The sequence below is a fragment of the Ixodes scapularis genome, unplaced genomic scaffold (assembly GCF_016920785.2).
Source record: "Ixodes scapularis isolate PalLabHiFi unplaced genomic scaffold, ASM1692078v2 PGA_scaffold13__105_contigs__length_92229423, whole genome shotgun sequence".
Lineage (NCBI taxonomy): Eukaryota > Metazoa > Arthropoda > Arachnida > Ixodida > Ixodidae > Ixodes > Ixodes scapularis.
The window spans coordinates 48,598,247-48,614,471 of NW_024609839.1; the positions used below are offsets into that span (position 1 = coordinate 48,598,247).

Sequence of the window (16,225 nt, forward strand, 5' to 3'; positions counted from 1 at the left end):
CCTCTGACACTTATGAAGTAAAGAATAAAAAAACGATTTCGACTGCGTGTCAATGTTGTTGTGAAAAAAAAAAGAGATAAATATTGTCATTTTTGGCACCCCTCAACTCACTCCCAGTCTTCAGGGTCCCCCCTGGTCGCACTCCTAGTGACGTAATTCGGGGTGCCGTGTAGGTTCCCGCGTGCGCTCTCTCGGAGGACGCCTTCTCTCCCTCTCTCTGCTGAGGTAGGCGTTATGCTGCAGCTTAGAGCCGAGCGATGTCATGTAATCTTCTGATCTAGTTCCTTCGACTGCCACTCGCGGCTGTGCTCTTTTCCAGTGGAATATATAGTCTATATTCTACTGAGTATCTAAGGCTAGGGTGCACGCTCCATAAGTCCATGGGGTATTGAATATTTTGGGGTTGTAATAACCATTCTTCAAATTTACTCGCTTTCCTTTTTTTTTAATACATTAAACATAAAAATTTCTAAATCCAAAGTTATCGTTATTGATTTGATATTACTCAGAACTGGCAGGCTGACATAGAGGTGGTCCGATAAGCTTGGCATATTTTTAGTAGTGGAATATTTTTAACAGAAATTATTTTTCTTTTTAAATGACTGCTATGTTCTTTTTTTCACCGTATTATATAACGTTGTATGGAATGCAAATAATTTTTTTTCTAATTTGATTCCCGCTCAGCACCCCCTGCACAGACGAAAAACGATAACCAGCTCGCCTGCACTCTTTCCCTTATGACTTCCCTTCTATGTTAAATGTCTGTTTAAGTACTTTATTCTTTAGATATGTTACGTGCGGAATAAAAGGTAAGTGGGGGTCAAAAATGATTCCTAAGATTTTCAATCCCTGTTTGTATTTCAACTTTTTGTTGTTAAACTTGATTTACAGAAGATGCTTTTTGTATTTGTTTCCCGGGCCCGTTTGCTCGAAGCGCTAACCGCCGCTAAAGTTAGCCGCAGTACCTAGGAAAGGGATTTTGAAATCACGTGACTGGCTCGGTAGGGCAGTATGTATTATCTCTATGCGGTAGGGATGCGGGGAAACATGGCGGTGCCCCGGTGAGTGAGCGCCTCTCGCTTTGGAGCTAATATGTCATTGTAGCTGCAACATCGGACGCGTTAGTCAGCAACGAATGGAGCAGGAGGCTTTCGCCTTGCCTTACCTCACTTCGATTGTGGCCATTCCTAAGCCTAAATGAACGCGATAATTGTCGGCATGGCAACGCCTTTGGAAAGTGGATTGCCTTGACTCAATCGGCCGGGCATCGATAGCACACAAAATGAGACAGCGTCCTAATGGACCTTTTTTTAAAGCTCATTGAACGATCTTTCAATGTGCACTAGTGGTGCATGTGAAACCAACTGGCCAGCCTGTCGCGCACGCGCATAGCAGTCGAACCTGAGTCGAACCTTTGTCGATTTGTCACAAGAAGTTCGAAAAAGTCGAACCTGGTCAACCTCGAACCTCGACCGGTTCGCGACACCCTAGTTAAAAGTTCGAAAGTTCGTCGAACCGGTATAAAACAGTAGAACCCCTAAAGGCATACCTAAAGGTCGACCTAAAAATCCGGTTCGACAAAAGTTCGCGACCGCTTGGAACGAAAAATATATCCAGTTGTTCAAAATACAAACGTGCGATTATCATTTACGGTTATTATTCTTCATTCTTGAATCATTTCCGAACGAAATTTGTATATTTGAATTTTCGTTTTCTCAAGCGCGCCTTTTTGCTGTGGCCTGGCCGTGTACATAGAGTTATTACAATAAACGCTAGAGGTTCAGGTGGCGCTAGTGTGCTGTTTGTTTCATCTTGAAGCAGACAGCAGCCAGTCAGAAATTGACTTCCGGTAATGCATTTCTACGGGACAAAGGGAGTGCATTTTCTTTCTGCTCTCGATTATAAGAGCAAATATCACGAATAATTTGTACGTACTAGGCACATTGGAACATTTCTCAGTCACGCAGACGAAATAATTGGTCAGCTACGCGGGACGATAAAATGCTGTGCTGTCTGCTGCGCACGTGTATTTATCAACGAGCTGGTATTTATGTGCACTGTCGGTCACTGTTAGTGCGAACACGGCGTCGACGCTTTCCAAACGAACGAAGGACATGTGGAAAACCAAAAGAGACGGCAAGAACTATGCAGTAACACTGGATAAGTAACTCCTTGTGCATGCAGACGATCAAAATAAATTAAAAGCCACGTAATATAGTCAGATTTGCAATAAATAAGTACTGCTTTATTCTTTCTGCTCATGAATATGTGCGAAGATGCTTGTTCTGGGTTCAAATCATCATCCGCACGGTCCAAATCTTTGCAAATGGAGGGAAGCCAGAGAGCAGGTGCCAGATAAAAACTGCCCGACATAGGTAATAATAAAAACACACACCTTTCGTAGCTTACGCACTTTATCTTTTGCATTCGAATGTTTTTGTAACCGATCGTAAAGATGCACGACGGACTCATTTTTATTCAATGACAGGACGGGCATATTAGCTATTTATAAGCACCACCGAAATGCTGGCGAGCCTTGAACACACTCTACATTCCTTTCGATCGTTAGTTTGCTTAGAATCGTCGCTCGCTTTTACATGCCTTCCCTGCAACAGAGGTTTGGGCCTGAAATAGAGCAAAGTTTAACATCGTTCAGTTTTTAAAGAAAAATGCTGTAACTAAAGCAATAAGGTACATACTGTCCGATACAACCGAAATAACAAAAGTTATTCATGTTATTTTCCTGCGAAGAGACCAAATTCACGCGCGTTTTTCCATAGAAATACACAGGGAGGCTGGAAATGTAGACTGCACGCTGTGTGCTTCAATTTGCAACCGTAAGTCCCATAGACACTAGAGCGCTACCCTGCTCCTTCGCAGCAGGGTAGCGCAATCTAGAACGCCGTCTTCCGGCGACTAGCGGCGAACGCCCGGAGGTTCCAACTCCGGTCAGAAATGCATGGGGAACGCGCGCGAGAGAGAGAGAGAAAATGTTTTATTTGTGGAACTGAGGGTGGGGGATGCCTGTCGCCCTTGAAACTAAACATTGGTGACAGGAGGAAGGTGAAGGGAGTTATATACAACGTACAAGCCCTGCCGACTTTATGTAGTCGATCAGGGAATAGCCGACAGGGAGGATCCATTCTTGCCAGGGGGGTAAAGACGTGGGTGAGGAGGAGTGGCAAATCGCGCGCCGACACCCGGGGTCCCGAGTGAAAGATCGCGAAAGAGAGCGACAGAACACCAGAGGAAAGAAAGCAACGTTGCCAGCTCAAGGAGGACAGTCGCAATGGTAATCGCGAAGACTGAAAACTCTCTGCAATATAAACAGTGATAATTTAACGTTGCAAACTAAATTCTGAGCTATTCTAACGCTTATAAAAAGCAGCATACTCATTACGCTGCATTAACTTCTCTTCTGTCGAAATCTCAGAAATCTGGTGGTTGCGCGGTTTCGTATTCCTCAACCGCGCTCGCCGCGCTCACCCGCGCCGCGCCCCACCGGCGAAGCCGGGTATCTGGTTTAGTTTAGCGTCGACGCGAGGCCGTACATCTGCGCGCTATGCAAAAAGAAAGCTTAGAAAGGAACGCGAATATCTTTCCACCGGTAAGTTCGTGGATTGTTGAAGTTCATGAAACTGCTCTGATGATATAATTATATACGTGAAATCGAAGCCAGTTGGTAACCATGTGTGGGACCCCGATGGTCTGCCTGCACGCTCTGCCGCTTGCGGCAGCCAGAATGCATGGGAAAATGGCGGACCTTTTCCTCTAGAGTTAGTATGTATGATTTCTATGCTGGGTCCCGAGTGAAAGATCGCGAAAGAGAGCGACAGAACACCAGAGGAAAGAAAGCAACGTTGCCAGCTGAAGGACGACAGTCGCAATGGTAATCGCGAAGACTGAAAACTCTCAGTAATATAAACAGTGATAATTTAACGTTGTAAACTAAATTCTGAGCTATTCTAACGCTTATAAAAAGCAGCATACTCATTACGCTGCATTAACTTCTCTTCTGTCGAAATCTCAGAAATCTGGTGGTTGCGCGGTTTCGTATTCCTCAACCGCGCTCGCCGCGCTCACCCGCGCCGCGCCCCACCGGCGAAGCCGGGTATCTGGTTTAGTTTAGCGTCGACGCGAGGCCGTACATCTGCGCGCTATGCAAAAAGAAAGCTTAGAAAGGAACGCGAATATCTTTCCACCGGTAAGTTCGTGGATTGTTGAAGTTCATGAAACTGCTCTGATGATATAATTATATACGTGAAATCGAAGCCAGTTGGTAACCATGTGTGGGACCCCGATGGTCTGCCTGCACGCTCTGCCGCTTGCGGCAGCCAGAATGCATGGGAAAATGGCGGACCTTTTCCTCTAGAGTTAGTATGTATGATTTCTATGCTGGGTCCCGAGTGAAAGATCGCGAAAGAGAGCGACAGAACACCAGAGGAAAGAAAGCAACGTTGCCAGCTGAAGGACGACAGTCGCAATGGTAATCGCGAAGACTGAAAACTCTCAGTAATATAAACAGTGATAATTTAACGTTGTAAACTAAATTCTGAGCTATTCTAACGCTTATAAAAAGCAGCATACTCATTACGCTGCATTAACTTCTCTTCTGTCGAAATCTCAGAAATCTGGTGGTTGCGCGGTTTCGTATTCCTCAACCGCGCTCGCCGCGCTCACCCGCGCCGCGCCCCACCGGCGAAGCCGGGTATCTGGTTTAGTTTAGCGTCGACGCGAGGCCGTACATCTGCGCGCTATGCAAAAAGAAAGCTTAGAAAGGAACGCGAATATCTTTCCACCGGTAAGTTCGTGGATTGTTGAAGTTCATGAAACTGCTCTGATGATATAATTATATACGTGAAATCGAAGCCAGTTGGTAACCATGTGTGGGACCCCGATGGTCTGCCTGCACGCTCTGCCGCTTGCGGCAGCCAGAATGCATGGGAAAATGGCGGACCTTTTCCTCTAGAGTTAGTATGTATGATTTCTATGCTGGGTCCCGAGTGAAAGATCGCGAAAGAGAGCGACAGAACACCAGAGGAAAGAAAGCAACGTTGCCAGCTGAAGGACGACAGTCGCAATGGTAATCGCGAAGACTGAAAACTCTCAGTAATATAAACAGTGATAATTTAACGTTGTAAACTAAATTCTGAGCTATTCTAACGCTTATAAAAAGCAGCATACTCATTACGCTGCATTAACTTCTCTTCTGTCGAAATCTCAGAAATCTGGTGGTTGCGCGGTTTCGTATTCCTCAACCGCGCTCGCCGCGCTCACCCGCGCCGCGCCCCACCGGCGAAGCCGGGTATCTGGTTTAGTTTAGCGTCGACGCGAGGCCGTACATCTGCGCGCTATGCAAAAAGAAAGCTTAGAAAGGAACGCGAATATCTTTCCACCGGTAAGTTCGTGGATTGTTGAAGTTCATGAAACTGCTCTGATGATATAATTATATACGTGAAATCGAAGCCAGTTGGTAACCATGTGTGGGACCCCGATGGTCTGCCTGCACGCTCTGCCGCTTGCGGCAGCCAGAATGCATGGGAAAATGGCGGACCTTTTCCTCTAGAGTTAGTATGTATGATTTCTATGCTGGGTCCCGAGTGAAAGATCGCGAAAGAGAGCGACAGAACACCAGAGGAAAGAAAGCAACGTTGCCAGCTGAAGGACGACAGTCGCAATGGTAATCGCGAAGACTGAAAACTCTCAGTAATATAAACAGTGATAATTTAACGTTGTAAACTAAATTCTGAGCTATTCTGACGCTTATAAAAAGCAGCATACTCATTGCGCTGCATTAACTTCCCTTCTGTCGAAATCTCGGAAATCTGGTGGTTGCGCAGTTTCGTATTCCCGGGGCGCGGCCACCCGCGAAGCCGGTTATCTGGTTTAGTTTAGTGTTGACGGGAGGCCGTACATCTGCACGCTATGCAAAAAGAAAGCTTCGAAAGGAACGCGAACATCTTTCCACCGGTAAGTTCGTGGATTGTTGAAGTTCATGAAACTGCTCTGATGATATAATTATATACGTGAAATCGAAGCCAGTTGGTAACCATGTGTGGGACCCCGAGGGTCTGCCTGCATCAGGGGGGTAAAGGTGGGTGAGGAGGAGTGGCAAATCCCGCGCGCCGACATCCTGGGTCCCGAGTGAAAGATCACGAAAGAGAGCGACAGAACACGAGAGAAAGAAACCAGTGTTGCCAGCTGAAGGAGGACAGTCGCAATGGTAATCGAGAAGACTGAAAACTCTCAGCAATATAAACAATCATAATTTAACGTTGCAAACTAAATTCTGAGTTATTCTAAGGTTTATAAAAAGCAGCATACTCATTACGCTGCATTAACTTCCCTTCTGTCAAAATCTTGAAACTCGGGTAGTTGCCCGGTTTCCTATTTCCGAACGCGGACACCCGCGCCCGGAAATACGAAACTAAGCCAGATAACCGAAGCCGGTTATCTGGTTTAGTTTAGTGATGACGGGAGGCCGTACATCTGCGTGTTATGCAAAGAGAAAGCTTCGAAAGGAACGCGAATATCTTTCCACCGGTAAGTTCGTGGATTGTTGAAGTTCATGACACTGCTCTGATGATATATTTGTGAAATCGAAGGCAGTTGGTAACCATGTGGGACCCCGAGGGTCTGCCTGCATGGCCTGCATACTCCGCCGCTTGCGGCCATAGAGATCATACATACTAACTCTAGAGGAAAAGGTCCGCCATTTTCCCATGCATTCTGGCTGCCGCAAGCGGCGGAGCATGCAGGCAGACCCTCGGGGTCCCACATGGTTACCAACTGCCTTCGATTTCACAAATATATCATCAGACCAGTGTCATAGGAAGCGAGCAAGCCGGCCGTGTCGCGGCGGTCGCCTATTGTTCGCCGCAACCTGGCGGTAGCCGCCGCAGGAGCATCGGGCAGCAATGGCGACGAACAGCACGGCGGACAGTGTCCCCGTCGTGATTACGACGGAATTTAAGGCACTTACGAGTTCGGAAAGTTCCTTCGGAAGCCGGTGCCGCCGGCTCAGAATCATCGCGAAGTAATAGCAACGAACAGCACAGAGGACAGTGGGCGACTAAGAATCCGGAAAGCTTCTTCGGTAGCCGGTGCAGAATCATCGGGGGGAAGCAGTGGCGATTAGCAGCACAGCGGACAGTGTTCCCGGGGTTGCCGGGGTGATTACGACGGGGTTTAAGCAGTTTAAGGCGGTTACGAATCCAGAAAGCTTCTTCCGTAATGCCAATATGACGAAGAAAAAGCTGTTTCATGAATCTGGCCGCGTGTACGACGTGAAGGAGGTCCGTTTCGACGGACAAGTGGATATCATGGAGCGCCGTACTCTGCAAACAAAATTAAGCCCGCCCGCAAAAAAATTTAGTTGGCGTTGAGTGGACTGCGGTAATTATGTACGTTTATTTCTGAATCAGCTTGACAATAACTGGGCGATTTTTTTTTCGCGCCGTTCCGCGATTCTCTTTACTATCTTCCTGTAGGCTGATGGAAACATCCAAGGGTAGGCTTAGGAGGGCGACCGCATTCCGCTTCTCGATTCCGGTGAAGTATTTGCTGCATACTTTAGAGTTTGCCGTCGGTGTCCATGCTGTTCTATCGTCGCTAGAAGAGAAAAAAAAAGTTAATTGTATTATTCGTCAGCAGCTTAAACAAAGCGCGAACTGGAAGGTAAGAAACACCACTAACCTGTATGGACGCACAAGTCGAACCCAGGTCGCGCAGTACTCCGCCTCATACGGCTTCGAAGGGACGATGTAGTACTTCGTGCCGTGCGCGATCTTGCCGACCACGCAGCAATTGTTGCGGCTTTCTTGGTGCGGAATAGTCATCTCAGAAATTACAGCGCTAACCCACTACAACCAAGGACTACAACGCACAACCAATGCAGCGACTGGCAGAAGATGCCCGATGCAACGGACCCGTTTGCCGCTAGGGGCGCCCTGGTCGGGGCTTGAATTAGATCCGCACGGTTCCTATGAACTTCAACAATCCACGAACTTACCGGTGGAAAGATATTCGCGTTCCTTTTGAAGCTCTCTTTTAAATAGCGCGCAAACGTACGGCCTCGCGTCAACGCTAAACTAAACCAGATACCCGGCCTCGCCGGTGGGCGCTAGCGGGCGCGGTTGAGGAATACGACACCGCGCAACTGCCAGATTTCCGAGATTTCGACAGAAAGTATGCAGCGTAAAGACTATATTGCTTTTTATAAGCGTTAGAATAGCTCAGAATTTAGTTTACAACGTTAAATTATCACTGTTTATATTACTGAGAGTTTTCAGTCTTCGCGATTACCATTGCGACTGTCGTCCTTCAGCTGGCAACGTTGCTTTCTTTCCTCTGGTGTTCTGTCGCTCTCTTTCGCGATCTTTCACTCGGGATCCCGGGTGTCGGCGCACGGGATTTGCCACTCCTCCTCACCCACCTTTACCCCCCTGGCTTGCGGCAGCACCCAGAATGCATGGGAAAATGGTGGACCTTTTCCTCTAGAGTTAGTATATGCATACTCCGCTAACTCCGCCGCTTGCGCCAGCCAGAATGCATAGGAAAATGGCGGACCTTTTCCTCTAGAGTTAGCATGTATGATCTCTTGGTCTCACAAGCTGGGTGAGCGACTCCAAAGCATTCTTTCTTTCTTCTGGACTACTTGGACAATCCCAGAATATATGCTGGGGAACGTGAGAAAATCGTTGTTTCTTCAATGTTGTGGAGATGTACGGAACGACGATAGTTTTTGACATAATAAAGGAACATTTTAGAATAATTTGCGCTGAGTTGTGCGCCAAGTGAGGACATATTTTTTGTAAAAAAAAAAATTGGATGAGCTGCATCATGCAGCCGACGACGCATCAACGTCACGGCGACGTCACAACGCTCACGTGACCCGCTCCGGCCAACCCAGAAAGTCCATCTCCGCTGCGCACAGAAATCAGAGATACAATACATGGTATTCCTAGGTAAACAATAACAAACATGGCGGAACTTCCGGCGGGCAGTCGTCTCATCCGGTCTGGCGCTCTCGCTGTGTGTTTTGATGGGCGAAAATGAGCAGCGGATATTTTAAGTGCCTTTCAGAAGAAAATAAGAGGCGATATATCGAGAAGCTAACCTACCATGGGTCAGTATGCCTCCCTGACCCCTATGACACCAAGAACGCGACTCTTTTCTCATCCGATTTGGTGCTTTTGCCGAAAGTTACGTGGCCGGGAGGCACTCACTTGATCGAACGACATTTTAGCGAACGCCCACGTTTCATCGAACGACACTTTAGCGAATAGTCGGACGCCGCGAAGCGGCGTTTTCGGGTGGGCCAAATGAGTTCATATTTTTGTAATGAGTTGCCGCAGACTGTCGCCGCGTAAAGCGCAGCGCGACGGATGGGTTGACGCGCGCCCCCGTTATTCGCTAAAACGACCATTCGCTCAAATGTCGCCGTTCGCTAAAATGTCATTCGCTCTTGTGATATCTCTCACCTGATTACAGATGTGATGGGTTATGCCACAAACACTAACATCGGTGGCCAGGTGCCTCCACAAATTTTGTGGGGCATTGAAAAGGAGCCAGTTGCAAGGCAAAGCTTCGTTGCCACAGAGGCACCAAAGCACACTGACTTTAGTGTTGCAAAGGCGGGACTCGTAGTTAATCCACAGTGGCCGTACCTGGGAGCTAGCCCAGATGGGATAGTCAGCTGTGCATGTTGCCCCCAGGCTACGCTCGAGATCAAGTGCTCGTACAAATACAGACACGTGCATCTAAGCACAGTGAAGGACAAAGATTTCTATCTTGACGCAGACATGACACTCAAGGAAAACCATGCACATGATTTCCAGTTACAAGGCCAGATGGCTCTCACTGGGCTTCAGATGGGGTATTTTGTAGTGTGGACGGAGTGCTCTCTGGTGACCATAAGGATACAAAGAGATGAGCAGCTGTAGGAGGAGCTTCTGACAAAGCTGGAATCCTTTTTCTTAAGACACATTCTGCCCGAGCTGGTCACGCGGCGGCTAGATCCAGATGGCGGACGTTCTGCTGTGGCAGTGTACTGCACTTGTAAGAAGCCAGAGAAGGGTCGCATGATAGCATGTGACTCGGACAGATGCACAACTATCTGGTACCATTACACGTGTGTAAATCTGAAAAGAAAACCATCAAAGAAGTGGTATTGCACGAGCTGCAAATAAGTGTACTATGTTGGAAATTGCCAGCAGGGAAATAATGTCCAGTTTTGAAGGACATTTATTAGCTTTTTGTGCTAGGTATCTTTCCCTACTACAGAAGAATTGTCACTGCACCAGTTTTTCAATCTGGAGGCCCCTTTTAGCCACCATTAACTAGCAACTCTCACTTCTCACTGCATGTTATAATTCTTTTGCAATATTCTCTTCTGTCAGTTCCGCATTCTGCTCTTTGTGCGTTCATGTGAATAAAAAAGTTGTTTATTGCTGTTTGCATTTGTAAGATCCTGCATGCTTTTTGAAGAACAGATCAAGAACCACCATCCTTCTTCTTGCCAAAAATTTAACTGCGCATATTTACAAGGGCAGCACATATAACGACGATTTTGTCAATCGTTGCCATGCCCCTGTCCCCCTTTTTTTTCAGAAGTGAGACAGGAATGATGCGCTGCAGGAGGTGGAACTTCTTCAGCTGACCAATGGTTCTCTCGACTTGTATCCGAACACTGGAGATCCTTCGGGACACTTCAACTTCTTGGCGTGTTAGCTGAGTCTTCCCTCGTATATAGGCCGGGACTATCAGGGCAGCCCCACGAATAGCTAGAAGTTCTTCAATGGGAAATCCCCTATCGGCCATCACGAGGTCCCCGCTCTGAATGAAGTCCAAAAACCCACAGTGTCTTGTGAGCTCCAGATCGCTCACCTTCCCACCCCAGCATTTAGAAATGAAACGGATCCCTCCACTTGGACAAATGGCGATTAAGAACTTTACCGTGTTATGATGTTTGTAGGACGAGAACGTTTGCGTCCTTGCCTTAAAGGTGCATGGTCGCTCTATGAAGATTTCCGAGCAATCAATGATGCACCGAAGGTTCCGTAGCATTGATACCTTGCACAGCTTTGGGAGCCGCTGTCTAACTGTGTCCGCTTTAGGCCAGAGAATGCATGGAGACAGCTCAACACTGAGGATGTTAATCCAGGCATGCAACACTTTTGATACAGTTCCAGGAGAAATTCCAAACCTGGACGATAGGTCCTTGTTGAGGAGGCCGAGGCGGAGCTTCATCAACACCATCAGGAGTTGGCTCCAGTGCGGTATCTTGGCACTGAAGTTTGGAGTGTAGAGTGCCAGAATGTAATGGAGCAGAGCCCAGAACATTCCGCTGCTTGGTAATCCTGTAAAGAACTCCACCTCCGAGTCATTCTTGAGGTCGACGTTACCATACACAGTTTTTGTTTCTTCTTTGAGAGCTTGATTTTCCATTTGCAGCCTCCTATTTTCTTCCAGAAGAGTGTCAATGTCAGCGCTAGACAAATATGTTTCGCACGACACACCTGTTATCTCTTCCTCATCCATTGGTGCATCGGGCGCGTCGGGGGCACCGGCCGCGTCAGGCGCGTCGGCCACTTCGGGTCGCATCCGTGACGACGCACGATAATACCGCCGCAGTGCAGCAGGGCTCCGCCGTGATGAAGAAGCCCGATGAGCAAAGATGTGTGGCACCCAGTCTGGGTGATTGGGATCGTCAGATGGTGATCCTAGAGGAAGTTGAAACAAAACGAAACTTATGGCTGCGCTGCTCGGGAAGGCCTGAGGACGTGGCAGCTTCACAAAATAAAGCGGTAATCTTCTCTACAAGTATACATAGCACTCGTACTTACCAGTTGTGAAATGCTTGCTGCAAATCCTTGTATCGTTATTGGGCACAAACCCAACGCGTTTAACAGCGACGGCCCAAGCTTGGCGGCGTCCCTCGTTCCTCGGAAATCTAAATAATTTAACTTTTGACAGTCTGTTGGTCCCGGCCTGCATTGTGCAGCCAACTGCACAACACTGTGGCATCTTCCCTGTGACCTGATGTTCAGAAGACTAAACCGACTAAACTAGTGATGGGACGAATCTTTATCCGAATCGAGATTCGGAGCCGAATCTGATGATTCGGAAAGATTCGGAAAAGTAGCCGAATCTCAAGAGATTCGGAAAAGTTCGGAAAAATTCGGAGCGTTGCCATGGTGTCCTGATCACGTTGATGAGTCAACTTTTCGTGATATTAAATTTACGAAATTCTACAAAGGGCACAAAATATTGTCGTAATATAATATCATAGTAATAAATAAAATGTTCCGCTCTGTTTATATTTCGGATGTTTAACGGGAACGGTAACCAGGCATCGCGGAAAAATTGGTTTCGGCTCCGGATTACGACCAAAATAGGCATGCTTGGTGCACGTGGAAATACAAGCGCATGTTTTCATCGCCCCAGCCCCGGCGGTTCGGCCAGTTCGGTGACAGTCGCTTGTGGGGCAGGCGGGTTGACGAGAGTTTCTTGGGTACCAGGAACCTCCGGCGTTGTTAGCGGGGTCATGGTAGTGACCACCGCGGCTGCCCTTGCGGCGAGGGAGAAACGCAAGCGCGATAAGTTCCTCGTGGATTTCGTCAGGCTTGGCGTGACCGCCCCAGCCCTGCGGGATTCGGCGGACGTGCAGCCGGTGCAGCGGCGGGTGGACGGAGCGAGATGATGTTTACACGAAGATCACGTTAGCCGGACAGCAGTACTCCGGGGTTCCCGGAGACTGAAGACGTCCACCGTGCTCGTCCGAGGTTCGCAGCAGTCCCCCCGCAAGAGATCGATGCCGTATGTGCGTGGTTCAAACCACGACCGGGTTCAAACAGATTTCGTGCCCATAATTACGGTCATAGTAGCACACCTCACACAAGTGAGTATGTTCGATTCGATTATCTTCAACGTGTGTCCACTGCGGTATTGTTATCGGAACACGGGAAACTCCTTGCGCTGTACTATTCTCCTGTACGGCATTTGTACCTTTCTGTTTAATGAGTGTTTCTGAACAATAAAGTGGCGTTGGACACCCCTGTGTTGTTTCTTTTTCATCAAATAAAGTTCACGTACACAAAACTTGTTGCCGAGAACGGAGAAACGACAGTGCGACGTTTTTCTTCGCCAGTGTCGGTACGCGGTCGAAGTTGGGATGAGCAACACTTCTCATCGCTCTCGCGTCTTACGCAGCTCTAGAGGAGACGAATCATTTCCTTGCCTAAATATATTTAATGCGCTTTGCGCCACATTAGGTATAATACACAGCCCCATTTCGCTACATTCTACTTTACCGACCACCGGGAAACCGCGCAGAAACCGAGACCGTGCAGTGATTAGGCCTACGCCAACCACACCGATCAGCTCAGCTGGACCTGGGCGCGTGCCAGGGTTTAGAATGACAGTACAGTGCATACCATACGTTGAAGTAAACAAGATAAATCTGTTTATATGCTGTAACAGTACCTAAAAAAGAACACAACCGACCGCATTCTCGAGGTTTACGAAAGGGTTCACGCTGCCGTCTGCAACCAGCGACGAACCTGACGAATCTCCGCATCTGCCCAATATTCGTCGCGGGAAGTTTGGAAATTTCCGAATCTGTCCGAATCCGAATCTCCGGTGATTCGTCCCATCACTATTTTGGATTAGCTCCCGCTCCAGATCTCAATCTGGATCTGAGAAAAGTCGCTCCGCCGATTTCGGCGGATTCAACCGGAAACCAGCCGGGCCAGCCCTCAGCGCACACACGTGACTTCCTTTCTGGCGGGGCATCTCGCCTGATCTCGCCCATCTCGCCGCCTGTACCGCCCGCCGAATGAGGTGAGAACACTGATCTCTATGACAATTGCTGGATCGCGCTTCCCCGCTTGTTCGCTGCAGCGCAAGTGAAGCCACCGGGCTTCACTCGCTTGGGATACGATTTGCAGTTTTTGCTAGCCTTTGCTGCGGTTTTCCAGCGTGCTGACGACACGTTTTCTACTCGTTCGTCGTCATTCGCCGAAGAAGTTTTTTGAAGACTCTGTGTATTGTTGAGACTTTCCGTTGTGAACACGTGGAAAATTTTACGAAAGTGCAGTGTCGCAGGAAAAAGGCACAACGCGTCGAAAGGAAGGGCTGGCGGTGTGTTCAAAGCATCCTTGGCACGCCGAAGTGCCGTGTCTCTGTGCCTTCGCACGCTTGGATACCGACCAAGAACCGACGCCGTGTGTATGTGTTCAGCGAGTGCAATGTGCGTGAAGCTGTTCGTGCCTCTGGATCAGCGTCCTTTCCCCTCGCGGTTTAGGAACGAGCTTAATCCAGCGTCCACTAGCGACGGAAGATGGGGAGAAGGTACGTCTTTTTTTCGTCCTTAGACGATTTACACAGTACCGTGCACAACAGCTCCTCATCACTGATCAGTGCTGGCTTATTATCAACCTACGCGACTCGCCTAATTGTAATTGGTCAACAGATTGCACACGACCATATCGGCCGCGCTTCAAAGATTTTCATTCTCGCCGTCTTGTACTTTTGCTTTCGAAAACCCCCCTGGCTCCACGTACAACGTTGCCCTATTCGTGCTCCCACGGAATCTATTAGAGTAGATTTGGGACATAGCCATGGTTGATATAGTACATAAGAATACGTACAGATCTCCCCCTTTTATTGATAGCAACTCACCGGAACAGCTGGACGATCCAGAACTCCGTGGCCGATATATATAAATGATCTAAAGGCATCTACGCGCGACACACGTTCAGAACTTTGGCGCGGCGTCAATTCTTGACCGGTATCCAAGCGTGCGAAGGCACAAAGATGCATCACTCGGCGTGCCAAGGAAGCTTTGATCACGCCGCGACACCGGCGACACGTTTTCGACGAGTTGTACCTTTTGATACGGCTTCACGCACATTGCACTCGCTAAACACATTCACACGGCGTCGGTTCTTGGTCGGTATCCAAGCGCGCGAAGGCACAGAGACACGGCACTTCGGCGTGCCAAGGATGCTTTGAACACACCGCCAGCCCTTCCTTTCGACGCGTTGTGCCTTTTTCCTGCGACACTGCACTTTCGTAAAATTTTCCACGTGTTCACAACGGAAAGTCTCAACAATACACAGAGTCTTCAAAAAACTTCTTCGGCGAATGACGACGAACGAGTAGAAAACGTGTCGTCAGCACGCTGGAAAACCGCAGCAAAGGCTAGCAAAAACGGCAAATCGTATCCCAACCGAGTGACGCCCGGTGGCTTCACTTGCGGGAGCGGCAAGCGCGATCATCAGTGGGTGAGAACACTTGGGTGAGAAGTACTAGGAGGAGCACGTTGCAATATTGGTGAAGCCTAGTCATAAAAAGTTTAAACGATGTTGTGGCCAACGTGACCGCAGATCTCTCTGGTAATTGGTGCGCGTGACATGTCACGTGTGAGATGGATGATTGATTGTAGAAGGACTCCTTGCAGGCTTGCGCGCGCTCCGTCCGGTAGGTTTTATCAGATCGAAGGCTAGACTGTGGTGTATTCTAGTACCCCATAGCTGGACAAAGGCTAGCTACGGTCACGTGATGTGGTCGCGTTGGCATGGTAAGTGAGGAGAGTAAGGAGGAAAATGAGAAAGAGCGAGGCGTCAAGCCAGCGTGTCTTATGGAGGCTCCGCGGCTTGTGGAGGCTCCGCGGCTGGCGTCCTGCCGTCTCCTAGCCTTCAATCCTCCTTGCTTGACGACAGTTAGTCAAGCAGCAGCAGGCCTGGTTCACGCTTGCGAATCAGCGGGCGAATCTGCAAGAATTCGGCCGCCGGGTGTAGCGTCCACTGTGCATTGCCGCGGCCGATTCCGCTCGGCGGCAGCGGATTAGCTGTAAGTGTGAACCAGGCCTAGGCGACGACAGTTCGTCGTCAAGTTGCTCGAGCAGCTTCCGGCAATCTTTGCTAGAAGCTCCTGAGCCATTCCTGCCGCTCGTGCGCAGCGGTTTTGGCCAGCGCCGCGATTGCGAAAACGTCTTCGAAACGACCGCGGCGGCCGCGGAAAGGGGATTCCCGGGCAGGTGAATCATCATCATCATCATTTATTATTCCTTGAAGGCCCAGGGGGCATTATACAAGGGAGTGAACACTTAAAAAAAAAAAAAAAAAAAAAAAACAAGTAACAAAATTATTTATCTACGAAAACACGCTGTAATCTAGTTATGGGTTAGAAAAAATAAGCTAATAGCTGCAGAAAATTTCTT

The 16,225-nt window shown here is 48.5% G+C and overlaps 1 protein-coding gene across 1 annotated transcript; it reads right to left on the reverse strand.

The window, feature by feature from the left end:
• Positions 1-10,527: 10,527 nt before the first annotated feature.
• Positions 10,528-11,604, reverse strand: LOC120842326. The gene has a single exon (XM_040213392.1). The coding sequence runs from the start codon at positions 11,602-11,604 to the stop codon at positions 10,528-10,530; it is 1,077 nt and encodes a 358-aa protein (XP_040069326.1).
• Positions 11,605-16,225: the final 4,621 nt, after the last annotated feature.